Source organism: Coregonus lavaretus (genome assembly GCF_964263955.1).
Source record: "Coregonus lavaretus genome assembly, chromosome: 30".
Lineage (NCBI taxonomy): Eukaryota > Metazoa > Chordata > Actinopteri > Salmoniformes > Salmonidae > Coregonus > Coregonus lavaretus.
Window position 1 is genome coordinate 25,691,915 of NC_140017.1, and position 14,250 is coordinate 25,706,164.

General features: G+C 42.4%; 1 protein-coding gene across 1 annotated transcript in view; it reads left to right on the forward strand.

Moving 5' to 3' along the window:
• Nucleotides 1-952: 952 nt before the first annotated feature.
• Nucleotides 953-14,250, forward strand: part of LOC311105670 (cell adhesion molecule 1-like) — a gene marked incomplete at both ends in the record, with an annotated part of 135,695 nt that continues 122,397 nt past the window's right edge. The window contains one exon of the mRNA XM_084147885.1: nt 953-1,028. Coding sequence (XP_084004011.1) covers nt 953-1,028 — 76 coding nt within the window. The remainder of the gene's footprint in view (nt 1,029-14,250) is intronic.

Below are 14,250 nucleotides of genomic sequence, written 5' to 3' on the forward strand. Positions count from 1 at the left end.
TGTATTTGTTTAACACTTTTTGGGTTAATACATGATTCCATATGTGTTATTTCATAGTTTTGATGTCTTCACTATTATTCTACAATGTAGAAAATAGTAAAAAATTAAGAAAAACCCTCAAATGAGTAGGTGTGTCCAAACGTTTGACTGGTACTGTATATATTACTTCAATTACCTCAACTAACCTGTGCCCCCGCACATTGACTCTGTTCCCCTAACCCCTGCACGCAGGCACACACACACACACACACACACACACACACACACACACACACACACACACATGCGTTGACAACGTTTAACACTGAATCCCATATAATGTAGCCTATAGGGATACTGCCTACTTCATCGTAATTCGTGACAAACTGCTCCGCTCAGGGAATAATTTAGGGGCGCTCTGTGAGTGACAATGGTTACATGTCAAACTGCGTAGGTAGCCTACTACTTAACAAAACTAACTATAACTGCATGATCTATGATCGTGATAGACATTCTGACAACTAACGAAACAGCTCCATTAAACGCTGTTATTGACATGTATTATAGGGAAACTAGTAATAAACTAATTTGAATAAGGGGTTTAGCATAAAAAACAACATGATACAGTATTAGGCCTAAAGAAAAAACTTTACATAACAACGTACTATACTTATTTTTGATAGCCGATTAAGTGTAAATTGGACTGGGGATAATTAACACAATAGATAATTAATGCATATCACCTATACAGTTACTAAACATGTTATAATATTTATTTTAGCCTAAATTTGACATTTGTCACAAATCACAAATACTGAACTATGGGTGGAATTATGCAAAACATAAGGTAAGTGACAAAAAAATCACGAGTCTCACTTGACAGAAGATTCCCTTTTTTACGCCCTCCCTCCGCTCTCATCCCATGGCCGTCTCTAGGTGATTTAGCGCCGCCAGTCTCGAGCAGGTGTCCAACATGGCGATCACGGGAAACGGATCTCTCACTATTTCTCTCTCTGTTTTCGTGATTTCAGCGGCGTTTCTTCTAAAAGGTAGGATTACTTACTCATGATCAAGTGCATCAAAAATAGTTTGCGCTCATGGAGTGAAAGAACATAGAATACCTAAAAGTTGAGATGGTTGGTGCGCGATGCGGGGTGAGCTTCTCCTAAATCTCAGCATCGTTACTCTGCTTCTTTTGATCTTACTTCAATTTACAACGTTTTCTATGGAGTCTTTGCTGTAACCCGTGTCCCTATATACAAACTACATATATGCTGTTGTTTTTGGGGGACCTTTGGATAGCCTGTCCGTCCTTTTTATAATCAGAAAGTAGCCTGTTATGTAGGCTATGTTGCTCCTCAAAAGTGGTGAAAATGAGTAAATGAGATAATGAATAAATAGCCTAATATTTTCTTTCAAAGAAAGTAACATGGGCTACAGTGTAACGTCAATCTACCACTGTAAATTCTATATGCCACATAATTGCTTGTGGAAGAGTTTCCTCTGTGTAACATGAACAGAGTGGTCAGGGTAAATGTATTGCGAATGTTCACAGTTGCTAATATTTATGTTCAATAACTCGAATGCCTATTCGACTACTCTAAATGGTGGTCTGGAAAACACGCAATGCAGCTACAGTAGGCGACACTCACGTCAGTGTGTCCCCTCCACCGCTGTGGTGAACAGGTTTCGGCGCATAGGCTCCTACCAACCACATACTGTACCTCCTTACCATTATCCTATTATACAGATTGACAGTTAGAGCTTGTCTAGGTATTATTTCCCGCGAATGGGATACTGACGGACCCAAAAATCTCTTGAATTGTTGGATTGCAAGGAATTTAAGACCTGTCTGACTGTTCCGGTTATTTGTTGGCTACATAGACTGAGGTGCGCTGATACGGTGCACGCACTAGTCTACACGGTAAATGATGTCCAGAACCAATGTACCAATCTCTACCCAGCAGCAGTCAGTCCCGCCGGTATAATTTCATATAGTATGCCTCAGACACTGTAGGAAAACATATTTTCATATTCTTTTAATTTACCCTACTGTGGACAGTAGCCTAAAACGGTAGCCTAAAACGTAGTTTTTTTGTCTCATGATTTGTCGCTAATATGCAGTCAATTTATAAGATACATACTTTTAAATGATGATCATAACATTCTTTACAGGTCTCTTATGTTGCTCAGATGTAGCCTTTAATTTTCGCAACTCAGAATCAACAAGTCTCTGTGTGTTTTTGCGTGTGTGTTTGTGTGTGCGCGTGCATGCGTGTGTGTTTGTGTGTGTGTGTTTGTTGGATGGATTTTTGGGGGTGGTCTAAAAAGGATTACACCTTTCGTTGCTCAGAAGCCTATCCAAACTAAAGCAACATGGCTAAAGAAACACAGTGCCTTCAGAAAGTAGTCATACTTATTCCACATTTTCTACACACAATATCCCATAATGACCAAGCGAAAAACATGTTTTTAGAAATGTTTGCCAAATGTATTGAAAACTAAATACAGAACGATCTAATTTACATAAGTACTCACACCCCTGGGTCAATACTTTGTAGAAGTACCTTTAGCAGCGATTACAGCAGTGAGTCTTTCTGGGTAAGTCTCTAAGAGCTTTCCACACCTGGATCGTGCAACATTTGCCCATTATTCTTTTCATAATTCTTCAAGCTCTGTGAAAATGGTTGTTGATCATTGCTAGAGAACCATTTTCAAGTCTTGACATACATTTTCAAGTAGATTTAAGTCAAAACTGTAACTCGGCCACTCAGGAACATACATCATATTCTTGGTAAGCAACTCCAGTGTAGAATTGGCCTTGTGTTTTAGGTTATTGTCCTGCTGAAAGGTGAATTCATCTCCCAGTGTCTGGTGGAAAGCAGACTGAACCAAGTTTTCCTCTAGGATTTTGCCTGTGCTTAGCTCTATTCCGTTTCTTTTTCATCCTGAAAAACTCCCCAATCCTTAACAATTACAAGCATGGATTTACCCCGAACATAACACTTTGCATTCAGGACAAAAAGTTAATTGCTTTGCCACATTTTTTTTGAAGTATTACTTTAGTGGCTTGTTGCAAACAGGATGCATGTTTTTGAATATTTGTATTCTGTACAGGCTTCCTTCTTTCCACTCTGTCAATTAGGTTAGTAACTACAATGTTGTTGATCCATCCTCAGTTTTCTCCTATCACAGCCATTAAACTCTGTAACTGTTTTAAAGTCACCATTGGCCTCATGGTGAAATCCCTGAGCGGTTTCCTTCCTCTCCGGCAACTGAGTTAGGAAGGACACCTGTATCTTTCCATGGGAGTCCTTGGAACTTATTATGTGACTTGTTAAGCAATGCCATAAGGCTTGCCATAACAAAGGGGTTGAATACTTATTGACTCAAGACATTTCAGCTATTCATTTTTTATTAATTTGTAAAAATTTCGAAAACATAATTCCACTTTGACATTATGGGGTGTTGTGTGTAGGCCAGTGACAAAAAACTAAATTTAAACCATTTTAAATTCAGGTTATAACACAACTAAATTTCGAAGAAGTAAAGGGGTGTGAATACTTTCCGAAGGTACTGTACATTTATAGGTAACATGGTAAACTACAGGCTTTCACTTTAGGACTGTTGAAGGGAGTGTAGTCTGCAATGAGTAGTGGTTGAACACCATTCACTGTATTTTAGAACTTCGCATCTGTCACCATTAATTTAATTAACCTCTCTCTCTCTGTGTTAAATGCCAGAATGCAACCAAAGTACACAATAGCTTCCAATACAATATCCCAAGTGGTGCAAGATTTGAAGATGAATGCATTTTTTGTGGGGAAGTAAAATTCCAATCCAAGAAAGACCCGCGGTTGCAGATCTTTCATTTATTTGATTGTCGTTGTACAAATACTGTAAATGCAAGGAGAGGAGAACTAGAGTTTGACTTTACATTCTGGCCTAGCAAAGCTGTACAGCTGTAACAAAACCCACATATTGTTAGGAGCACAGTTGACCAGGCTCATCCTCCTCTCTGATAAACTGCTGAGATAAGATGCTGAATGTAAAAAAGGGTTTGTTTGAGTTCCTCTGTCTCTCCAGGGGGTTCCTCTGTCTCTCCAGGGGGTACCTCTATCTCTCCAGGGGGTTCCTCTGTCTCTCCAGGGGGTTCCTCTGTCTCTCCAGGGGGTTCCTCTATCTCTCCAGGGGGTTCCTCTGTCTCTCCAGGGGGTTCCTCTATCTCTCCAGGGGGTTCCTCTATCTCTCCAGGGGGTTCCTCTGTCTCTCCAGGGGGTTATGTCTCTCCAGGGGGTCCCTCTATCTCTCCAGGGGGTTCCTCTATCTCTCCAGGGGTTCCTCTATTATAATACATATCAGCTGTGATTTGATCATGGTATTTCAGATGGTTGCATAATGCTTCTTTATTGTCAGCTCCAGCTCATTCATCAGTGCTGAATGATGGTGAAATGGATCAATAGAAGCTGTCATGGAGCCTTAGGTAGGCCTGTACTGCTTTTGGTCTGTTTCTCAGAGAAACAAAGGAAACATACACTTCTTATTGTGCTTATGTTTGCCATACCGTTTGCTATGTGTGACATGGATGGTGATTGAAGATGGCTGTGCGAGTACTGTGGAAGGGTTTGGCTTTGAAACAGAGTGATGTAGGGCTGCTGTACTGTAGTCTGTCTGTGTGCTGAGTCATCACCCTCATACTTCACAGGCCTTGGTAACTGAACTGGCATCTACTGGGCCAGTTTAAATAGAATATCTGGTCTTGTGTTCTTCACTTATCCTGTATACAGCGGTTTAACAGTGTTGTTGACTGTTGGGGCCAGGATACTGATCCTGTCCACTTAACTTGTTCTGTATGCTCATAGCAGATTTGAATGATAAGTAGTAAGTACAGCCCCATTGATATCCTGTGGGCACTGTGGTTGAAAAATTGCACAGCTCTCACAACCTGCGGTGAAATACACTTATCCTGTTTGAAGTCAAATTTAACACCCAAGCTAATGGCCTATTGCCAGCTAGTGAAATATTTCATATTCTGTACTTTGGGCTCACTACATCATTTCTAACAATAATATACTCTTCTATTTAAAGAAATTGAATTTATAGCTCATTACATTTACATTAGATTCTGCTTAATAAGCCTCTCCCTAATTGCTAGATAATGCAGGACATTACTTTATGTGGTGGCAGCAACCAATGTTATTCTTAGTTAGGGAAGGGAAGGCTGAGACATGGCCGCTCTTCTCAGTACAACTTGAGAAAGAGAGAAGATCCGGTAGGCACTGTTGACATCCCATAAGAAAATCAGCTACTGCAGTTTTGTTAGTCATTAGTGTCTGATGGAAGACAACACATTTCAAGCTGTGTGGGTAGTTCTGTCTGCTTCAGACTCAAATTTGGCGCATCCACACATTCTGCTGGTATGAATATGACATTGTTCCCTCTGTGCCCTGGATCTGAGGGTCCTCACTGCATTGTCCACATTGCCTGGCTGTGGCTGTGCGAATCATTTCCACAATACGAAAATGAAGAAGCAATGTTGTTGTTTAGGAGGGCATGGAGTGCACATTAGCATGCCTCATGGAGCAATCACAGCACGCCATTAAGAGAGACTGGGGACCAGTCACCGGCTCACAGCACAGCACCTCATGAATGGAGACACGGGACAGTTTTACTGCAGAACAGAACCGAATCTATTAACAGGCATGGCACAGACATACAGTCCCTAGCATGTACAGAACTAGGGCTGACCCCAATTATTCGACTGGTCGATTGTTTGGTCGATAGGCTGTTGATCAACCGATATATATATATTTTTATGGCACACAAGACACCTGTCTTATTCGCGCCCATCTCAGTGAACTAATCCATTGTGGAGGCCGAGACTAATCCATTGTGAAGGCCGCGGGGATGGCACAGTCCAAGAAGAAGGGGAGTGTGGCTGCACAATGCACGTCTCTCTCCAGAATGCGCTCTCTCCCGCCAATTTGTGCACATTCATTGTTTCATAACTTCATTCTGTGAATTGTTTGCGTTTGATTGTTAGTGTCTATCAATTCCCCATTACATACACTTCACCCCTTCAAAGTAGTGGATTTGGCTATTTCAGTCGCACCCGTTGCTGACAGATATATAAAATCGCGCAAACAGCCATGCAATCTCCATAGACAAACAATGGCAGTAGAATGGCCTGAACTGAAGAGCTCAGTGACTTCCTACGTGCCACCGTCATAGGATGCCACCTTTCCAACAAGTCAGTTCATCAAATTTCTGCCCTGCTAGAGCTGCCCCAGTCAACTGTAAGTGCTGTTATTGTGAAGTGGAAACATCTAGAAACAACAACGGCTCAGCTGCAAAGTGGTAGGCCACACAAGCTCACAGAACAAGACCGCCGAGTGTTGAAGCACGTAGCGCATAAAAATTGTCTGTCCTCGGTTGCAACACTCACTACCAAGTTCCAAACTGCCTCTGGAAGCAACGTCAGCTCAAGAACTGTTCGTTGGGAGATTCATGAAATGGATTTTCATGGCCGAGCAGCCGCACACAAGCCTAAAATCACCATGTGCAATGCCAAGCGTCGGCTGGATTGGTGTAAAGCTCGCCACCATTGGACTCCGGAGCAGTGGAAAGGCGTTCTCTGGAGTGATGAATCACGCTTAACCATCTGGCAATCTGACGAATCTGGGTTTGGCGTATGCCAGGAAAACGCTACCTGCCCGAATGCAGAGTGCCAAATGTAAGGTTTTGTGGAGGAGGAATAATGGTCTGGGGCTGTTTTTCATGGTTCGGGCTAGGTCCCTTAGTTCCAGTGAAGGGAAATCTTAACACTACAGCATACAATGACATTCTAGACGATTCTGCACTTCCAACTTGCCCCCGTGCACAAATCGAGGTCCATACAGAAATGGTTTGTCGAGATCAGTGCGGAAGAACTTGACTGGCCTGCACAGAGCCCTGACCTCAACCCCATCAAACACCTTTGGGATAAATTGGAATGCCGACTGCGAGCCAGGCCTAATCGCCCAACATCAGTGCCCGACCTCACTAATGCTCTTGTGACTGAATGGAAGCAAATCCCTGCAGCAATGTTCCAACATCTAGTGGAAAGCCTTCCCAGAAGAGTGGATGCTGTTATAGCAGCAAAGGGGGGACCAATTCCATACACTTTTGTCCATGTAGAGTATATCACCAGTAGTACATTTACCGTTAATTCCTATAATTTATAATCTACAATGTTTGTTTGGTTACGGTAGTGTCTGTTTATGCATTCAATATACAGTAACTGCAGAATCTGTGAAAGCCTGTAGGAGTGGGAGGAGGATGGTCGGGACAGGTTAAGTACATTTTTTTCTGGTTAGGTTGATCTCTGGCTCCCTCTTGAGTCATTTGTGTCTCATTTCATTAAACAGTGAGCTTAAAGCATCAGACAAGCTCAATGCATATGTAGTTGATTTTATTAAAACACATAGGGTGTGTATATACAGTGGGGGGAAAAAGTATTTAGTCAGCCACCAATTGTGCAAGTTCTCCCACTTAAAAAGATGAGAGAGGCCTGTAATAAAGAAAATCACATTGTAGGATTTTTAATGAATTTATTTGCAAATTATGGTGGAAAATAAGTATTTGGTCACCTACAAACAAGCAAGATTTCTGGCTCTCACAGACCTGTAACTTCTTCTTTAAGAGGCTCCTCTGTCCTCCACTCGTTACCTGTATTAATGGCACCTGTTTGAACTTGTTATCAGTATAAAAGACACCTGTCCACAACCTCAAACAGTCACACTCCAAACTCCACTATGGCCAAGACCAAAGAGCTGTCAAAGGACACCAGAAACAAAATTGTAGACCTGCACCAGGCTGGGAAGACTGAATCTGCAATAGGTAAGCAGCTTGGTTTGAAGAAATCAACTGTGGGAGCAATTATTAGGAAATGGAAGACATACAAGACCACTGATAATCTCCCTCGATCTGGGGCTCCACGCAAGTTCTCACCCCGTGGGGTCAAAATGATCACAAGAACAGTGAGCAAAAATCCCAGAACCACACGGGGGGACCTAGTGAATGACCTGCAGAGAGCTGGGACCAAAGTAACAAAGCCTACCATCAGTAACACACTACGCCGCCAGGGACACAAATCCTGCAGTGCCAGACGTGTCCAGGCCCGTCTGAAGTTTGCTAGAGTGCATTTGGATGATCCAGAAGAGGATTGGGAGAATGTCATATGGTCAGATGAAACCAAAATAGAACTTTTTGGTAAAAACTCAACTCGTCGTGTTTGGAGGACAAAGAATGCTGAGTTGCATCCAAAGAACACCATACCTACTGTGAAGCATGGGGGTGGAAACATCATGCTTTGGGGCTGTTTTTCTGCAAAGGGACCAGGACGACTGATCCGTGTAAAGGAAAGAATGAATGGGGCCATGTATCGTGAGATTTTGAGTGAAAACCTCCTTCCATCAGCAAGGGCATTGAAGATGAAACGTGGCTGGGTCTTTCAGCATGACAATGATCCCAAACACACCACCCAGGCAATGAAGGAGTGGCTTCGTAAGAAGCATTTCAAGGTCCTGGAGTGGCCTAGCCAGTCTCCAGATCTCAACCCCATAGAAAATTGAAAGTCCATGTTGCCCAGCGACAGCCCCAAAACATCACTGCTCTAGAGGAGATCTGCATGAAGGAATGGGCCAAAATACCAGCAACAGTGTGTGAAAACCTTGTGAAGACTTACAGAAAACGTTTGACCTGTGTCATTGCCAACAAAGGGCATATAACAAAGTATAGAGAAACTTTTTTTATTGACCAAATACTTATTTTCCAACATAATTTGCACCATAATTAAAAATCCTACAATGTGATTTTCTGGATTTTTTTCTTCTCATTTTGTCTGTCATAGTTGACGTGTACCTATGTTGAATATTACAGGCTTCTCTCATCTTTTTAAGTGGGAGAACTTGCACAATTGTTGGCTGACTAAATACTTTTTTTCCCCCACTGTATATGGAAAAATACACGTAAAAAAATTTAGACCAACCGACTGGTCGAGCAAGATTTTTTTTAATCGGAGTACTGTCCAGAGTTTCCTAAATGGTAAATTGTAGCTAGTTGCAGGCGGAAATGTTTCACAGCTTGCGTGCAGTTTATTTAACCAGCCTCACAGAGAGAAAATTGAACTATTCAGAAACCATGACAACAGCTGAGAAGCATCCCCATCTCTACGACTAGATAACTGTTGATCAGTGTGGAAGATAGAAGGCCCTCATCTTTCTGTGAGGGAGAGAATTACTAATCGATAATCTGTACAGATCCAGCCGATCAATAGATGTACAGATGCTGCCAAAGGAGAGGAGAGTAGAGCTGGCTGGGTAAGTGGGAACACTGTATTCAACTGATCTGATAAATACTCAAGAATGTCAGGTCATCAGATTGCCTCATAACTTAATCTCATTGAAGGAAGTAAACGGGTGAGACTCATCAACATCTGTTTGCTCTGCCCTCTCTGCATCAACAGTCACGATGCAGTCACTCCCCATTGGCCATGGTTAAGTGATGTGGTTTGCTTAGCAGATGCTTTCATCCAGATTGACTTAAATGGCAGCCACATTTTCCACTTACACAGCTGGATGCGACTGGACGTTTTGGGGGGCAACGGTGGGATGTCCCACCTGCCATCAGAATCAGCAGCCCTCTGGAATCCTGCCCAGTCCACTGAACTAGTCTACTGGAGGAGTCAGTGAGACGAGGGGGTTCAGTAATGACTGCCTGTTGCCTACTGACTTCATAATACGACATCTGCATGTTGTAATGGTGTTAGTTCACCCTATTGACAGTCATTTAGCAACTGTCTGTTAGCAACTTAGTCAAACACCTGATTTTCTGATCCGTGACATACACTACATGACCAAAAGTATGTGGACACCTGCTCGTCCAACATCTCATTCCAAAATCATGGGCATTAATATGGAGTTGGTCCCCCCTTTACTGCTATAACAGCCTCCACTCTTCTGGGGCATTAGTGAGGTCGGGCACTGATATTGGGAGAATAGGTATGGCTCGCAGTCGGCATTCTAATTCAACCCAAAGGTGTTCGATGGGGTTGAGGTCATGGTTCTGTGCAGAACCAGTCAAGGTCTTCCACACCAATCTCGACAAACCATTTCTGTATGGACCTCGCTTTGTGCACGGGGGCATTGTCATGCTGAAACAGGAAAGGGCCTTCCCCAAACTGTTAACACAAAGTTGGAAGCGCAGTATCGTCTAGAATGTCATTGTATGCTGTAGCTTTAAGATTTCCCTTTACTGGAACTAAGGGGCCTAGACCGAACCATGAAAAACAGCTCCAGACCATTCTTCCTCCTCCACCAAACTGCAGTTGGCACTATGCATTGGGCCAGGTAGCGTTCTCCTGGCATCCGCCAAACCCAGATTTGTCCGTCCGACTGCCAAATGGTGAATCGTGATTCATCACTACAGAGAACGCGTTTCTACTGCTCCAGAGTCCAATGGCGGCAAGCTTTACACCACTCCAGCCAACGCTTGGCATTGCGCATGATGATCTTAGGCTTGTGTACGGCTACTCGGCCATGGAAACCCATTTCATGAAGCTCCCGATGAACACTTATTGTGCTGAAGTTGCTTCCAGAGGCAGTTTGGAACTCGGTAGTGAGTGTTGCAACCGAGGACAGATTATTTTTACGCGCTACGTGCTTCAGCCCTCTGCGGTCCCGTTCTGTGAGCTTGTGTGGCCTACCACTTCGTGGCTGAGCCGTTGTTGCTCCTTGACATTTCCACTTCACAATAACAGCACTTACAGTTGACTGGGACAGCTCTAGCAGGGCAGATATTTTTAACAAACTGACTTGTTGGAAAGGTGGCATCCTATGACGGTGCCACGTTGAAAGTCACTGAGCTCTTCAGTACAGGCCATTCTACTGCCATTGTTTGTCTATGGAGATTGCATGGCGGTGTGCTCGATTTTATACACCTGTCAGCAATGGGTGTGGCTTAAATAGCTGAATCCAGTAATTTGAAGGGGTGTCCACATACTTTTGTATAAATAGTGTACTACTCACCGTTTTATTCAGTAATTTCTAACATCCTTCATGTTCTAGCATGATAATTGAGCAAGCAATTGGTCAATGAAAAATGAAAAAAAAGTGATTGCGAAGAATGTAAAAAAGCCTTTTCACAAAAGCCTTTTCAGGTAAATAGTATCTGAAGTAGCATATGCCACTGATCTAAAGTATTCTCTGAAGAATGTTGTCAATAAAAAGTCAGGTTGTAGGCACTGTAACCAGTGCCTGCAAGCTGGTTATGGGTATCAGTCAACCTACCAGGGTAGTTACAAACAGCACAGGAATGAAATCATCAACGTATATTGATCACATCTTTACTAATGCTGCAGAAATTTGCTTTAAAGCAGTATCCAAATCCATAGAATGTAGTGATCACAATATAGTAGCCATATCTAGGAAAACCAAAGTACAAAGGCTGGGCCTAATATAGTGTATAAGAGGTCATACAAAACGTTTTATAGTGATTATTATGTTCATGATGTAAAGAATATTTGCTGGTCTGTGGTGTGTATTGAGGAGCAACCAGACGCTGCACTTGACACATTTATGAAATTGCTTATTCCAGTTACCAATAAGCATGCACCCATTAAGAAAATTACTGTAAAAACTGTTGAATCCCCTTGGATTGATGAGGAATTGAAAAATTGTATGGTTGAGAGGGATGAGGCAAAAGGTATGGCAAATAAGTCTGGCAGCACAACCGATTGGCAAACGTACTGCAAATTGAGAAATAATTTGACTAAACAAAATAAAAAGAAGAAGAAACTATACTATGAAGCAAAAATAAATGATATAAAGAATGATAGTAAAAAAGCTTTGGAGCGCCTTAAATTATATTTTGGGAAAAAAGGCAAACTCGGTTCCATCATTCATTGAATCAGATGGCTCATTCATCACAAAACCCACTAATATTGCCAACTATTTAAATTATTTTTTCATTGGCAAGATTAGCAAACGCTGACACTACACATCCAAGTATAACTGATCAAATTATGAAAGACAAGCATTGTACTTTTGAATTCCGTAAAGTGAGTGAGGAAGAGGTGAAAAAAATATTATTGTCTATCAACAATTACAAGCCACCGGGGTCTGACAACTTAGATGGAGAATTACTGAGGATAATAGCGGACGATATTGCCACTCCTATTTGCCATATCTTTAATTTAAGCCTACTAGAAAGTGTGTGCCCTCAGGCCTGGAGGGAAGCAACAGTCATTCCGCTACCTAAGAATAGTAAAGCCCCCATTACTGGCTCAAATAGCCGACCATTCAGCCTGTCACCAACCCTTAGTAAACTTTTTGAATAAATGGTGTTTGACCAGATACAATGCTATTTTACAGTAAACAAATTGACAACAGACTTTCAGCATGCTTATAGGGAAGGACATTCAACAAGCACGTCACTTACACAAATTACTGATGATTGGCTGAGATAAATTGATGATAAAAAGATTGTGGGGGCTGTTTTGTTAGACTTCAGTGCGGCTTTTGACATTATCGATCATTGTCTGCTGCTGGAAAAACGTATGTGTTATGGCTTTACACCCCCCTGCTATATTGTGAAAAAATAGTTACCTGTCTAACAGAACACAGAGGGTGTTCTTTAATGGAAGCCTCTCCAACATAATCCAGGTAGAATCAGGAATTCCCCAGGGCAGCTGTCTAGGCCCCTTACTAACTTTACTAATGACATACCACTGGCATTGAGTAAAGCCAGTGTGTCTATGTATGCGGATGACTCAACACTATACACGTCAGCCACTATAGCAACTGAGATGGCTTCAACACTTAACAAAGAGCTGCAGTTAGTTTCAGAATGTATGGTAATGAAAAGGTTAGTCCTAAATATTTCAAAAACTAAAAGCATTGTATTTTGGACAAATCATTCACTAAACCCTAGACCTCAACTGAATCTTGTAATGAATGATAGGGAAATTGAGCAAGTTGAGGTGACTAAATTGCTTGGAGTAACCCTGAATTATAAACTGTCATGGTAGAGACAGTAGTGTGGTCAGGTGCCACAAAGAGGGACTTCGGAAAATTACATTTGGCACAGAACAGGGTAGCACTGCTGGCCCTTAAAAGTACACAGGGAGCTAACATTAATGATATGCATGTTCATCTCTCATGGCTCAAAGTGGAGGAGAGATTGACTTCATCATTACTTGTTTTTGTAAGAAGTGTTGACAAGCTAAATGTACCGAACTGTCTGTTTAAACTACTAGCACTCAGCTCGGACACCCATGCATACACCACAAGATATGCCACCAGAGCTCTCTTCACAATCCCCAAGTCCAGAACAGACCATGGGAGGCGCACAGTACTACATAGAGCCATGACTACATGGAACTCTATTCCACATCAGGTAACTGATGCAAGCAGTAGAATCAGATTTTTAAAAACAGGTAAAAATACACCTAATGGAACAGCGGGGACTGTGAAGAGACACACACACAAAGGTACAGACACATGCATGCACACACAAGTGCTAGCACACGCACTCTACACACACATACATTGTAATATTGTTGTACAGTGCATTCGGAAAGTATTCAGACCCCTTGACTTTTTCCACATTTTGTTACGTTACAGCCTTATTCTAAAATTGATTTAAAAAACTTTTTCCCTCATCAATCTACACACGTACCCCATAATGAGAAAGCAAATAAACTGGGTGTTGAAGCACCTTTGGCAGTAATTACAGCCTTGAGTCTTCATGGGTATGACGCTACAAGCTTGGCACACCTGTATTTGGGGAGTTTCTCTTATTCTCTGCAGATCCTCTCATGCTCTGTCAGGTTGGATGGGGAGCGTTGGTGCACAGATATTTTCAGGTCTCTCCAGAGATGTTAGATCGGGTTCAAGTCCGAGCTCTGGCTGGGCCACTCAAGGACATTCAGAGAATTGTCCCAAAGCCACTCCTGCGTTGTCTTGGCTGTGTGCTTAGGGTCGTTGTCCTGTTGGAAGGTGAACCTTCACCCCAGTCTGAGATCCTGAATGCTCTGGAGCAGGTTTTCATCAAGGATCTCTCTGTACTTTGCTCTGTTCATCTTTCCCTCAATCCTGACTAGTCTCCCAGTCCCTGCCGCTGAAAAACATCCCCACAGCATGATGCTGCCACCACCATGCTTCACTGTAGAGATGGTGCCATGTTTCCTCCAGACGTGACGCTTGGCATTCAGGCCAAAGAGTTCAATCTTGG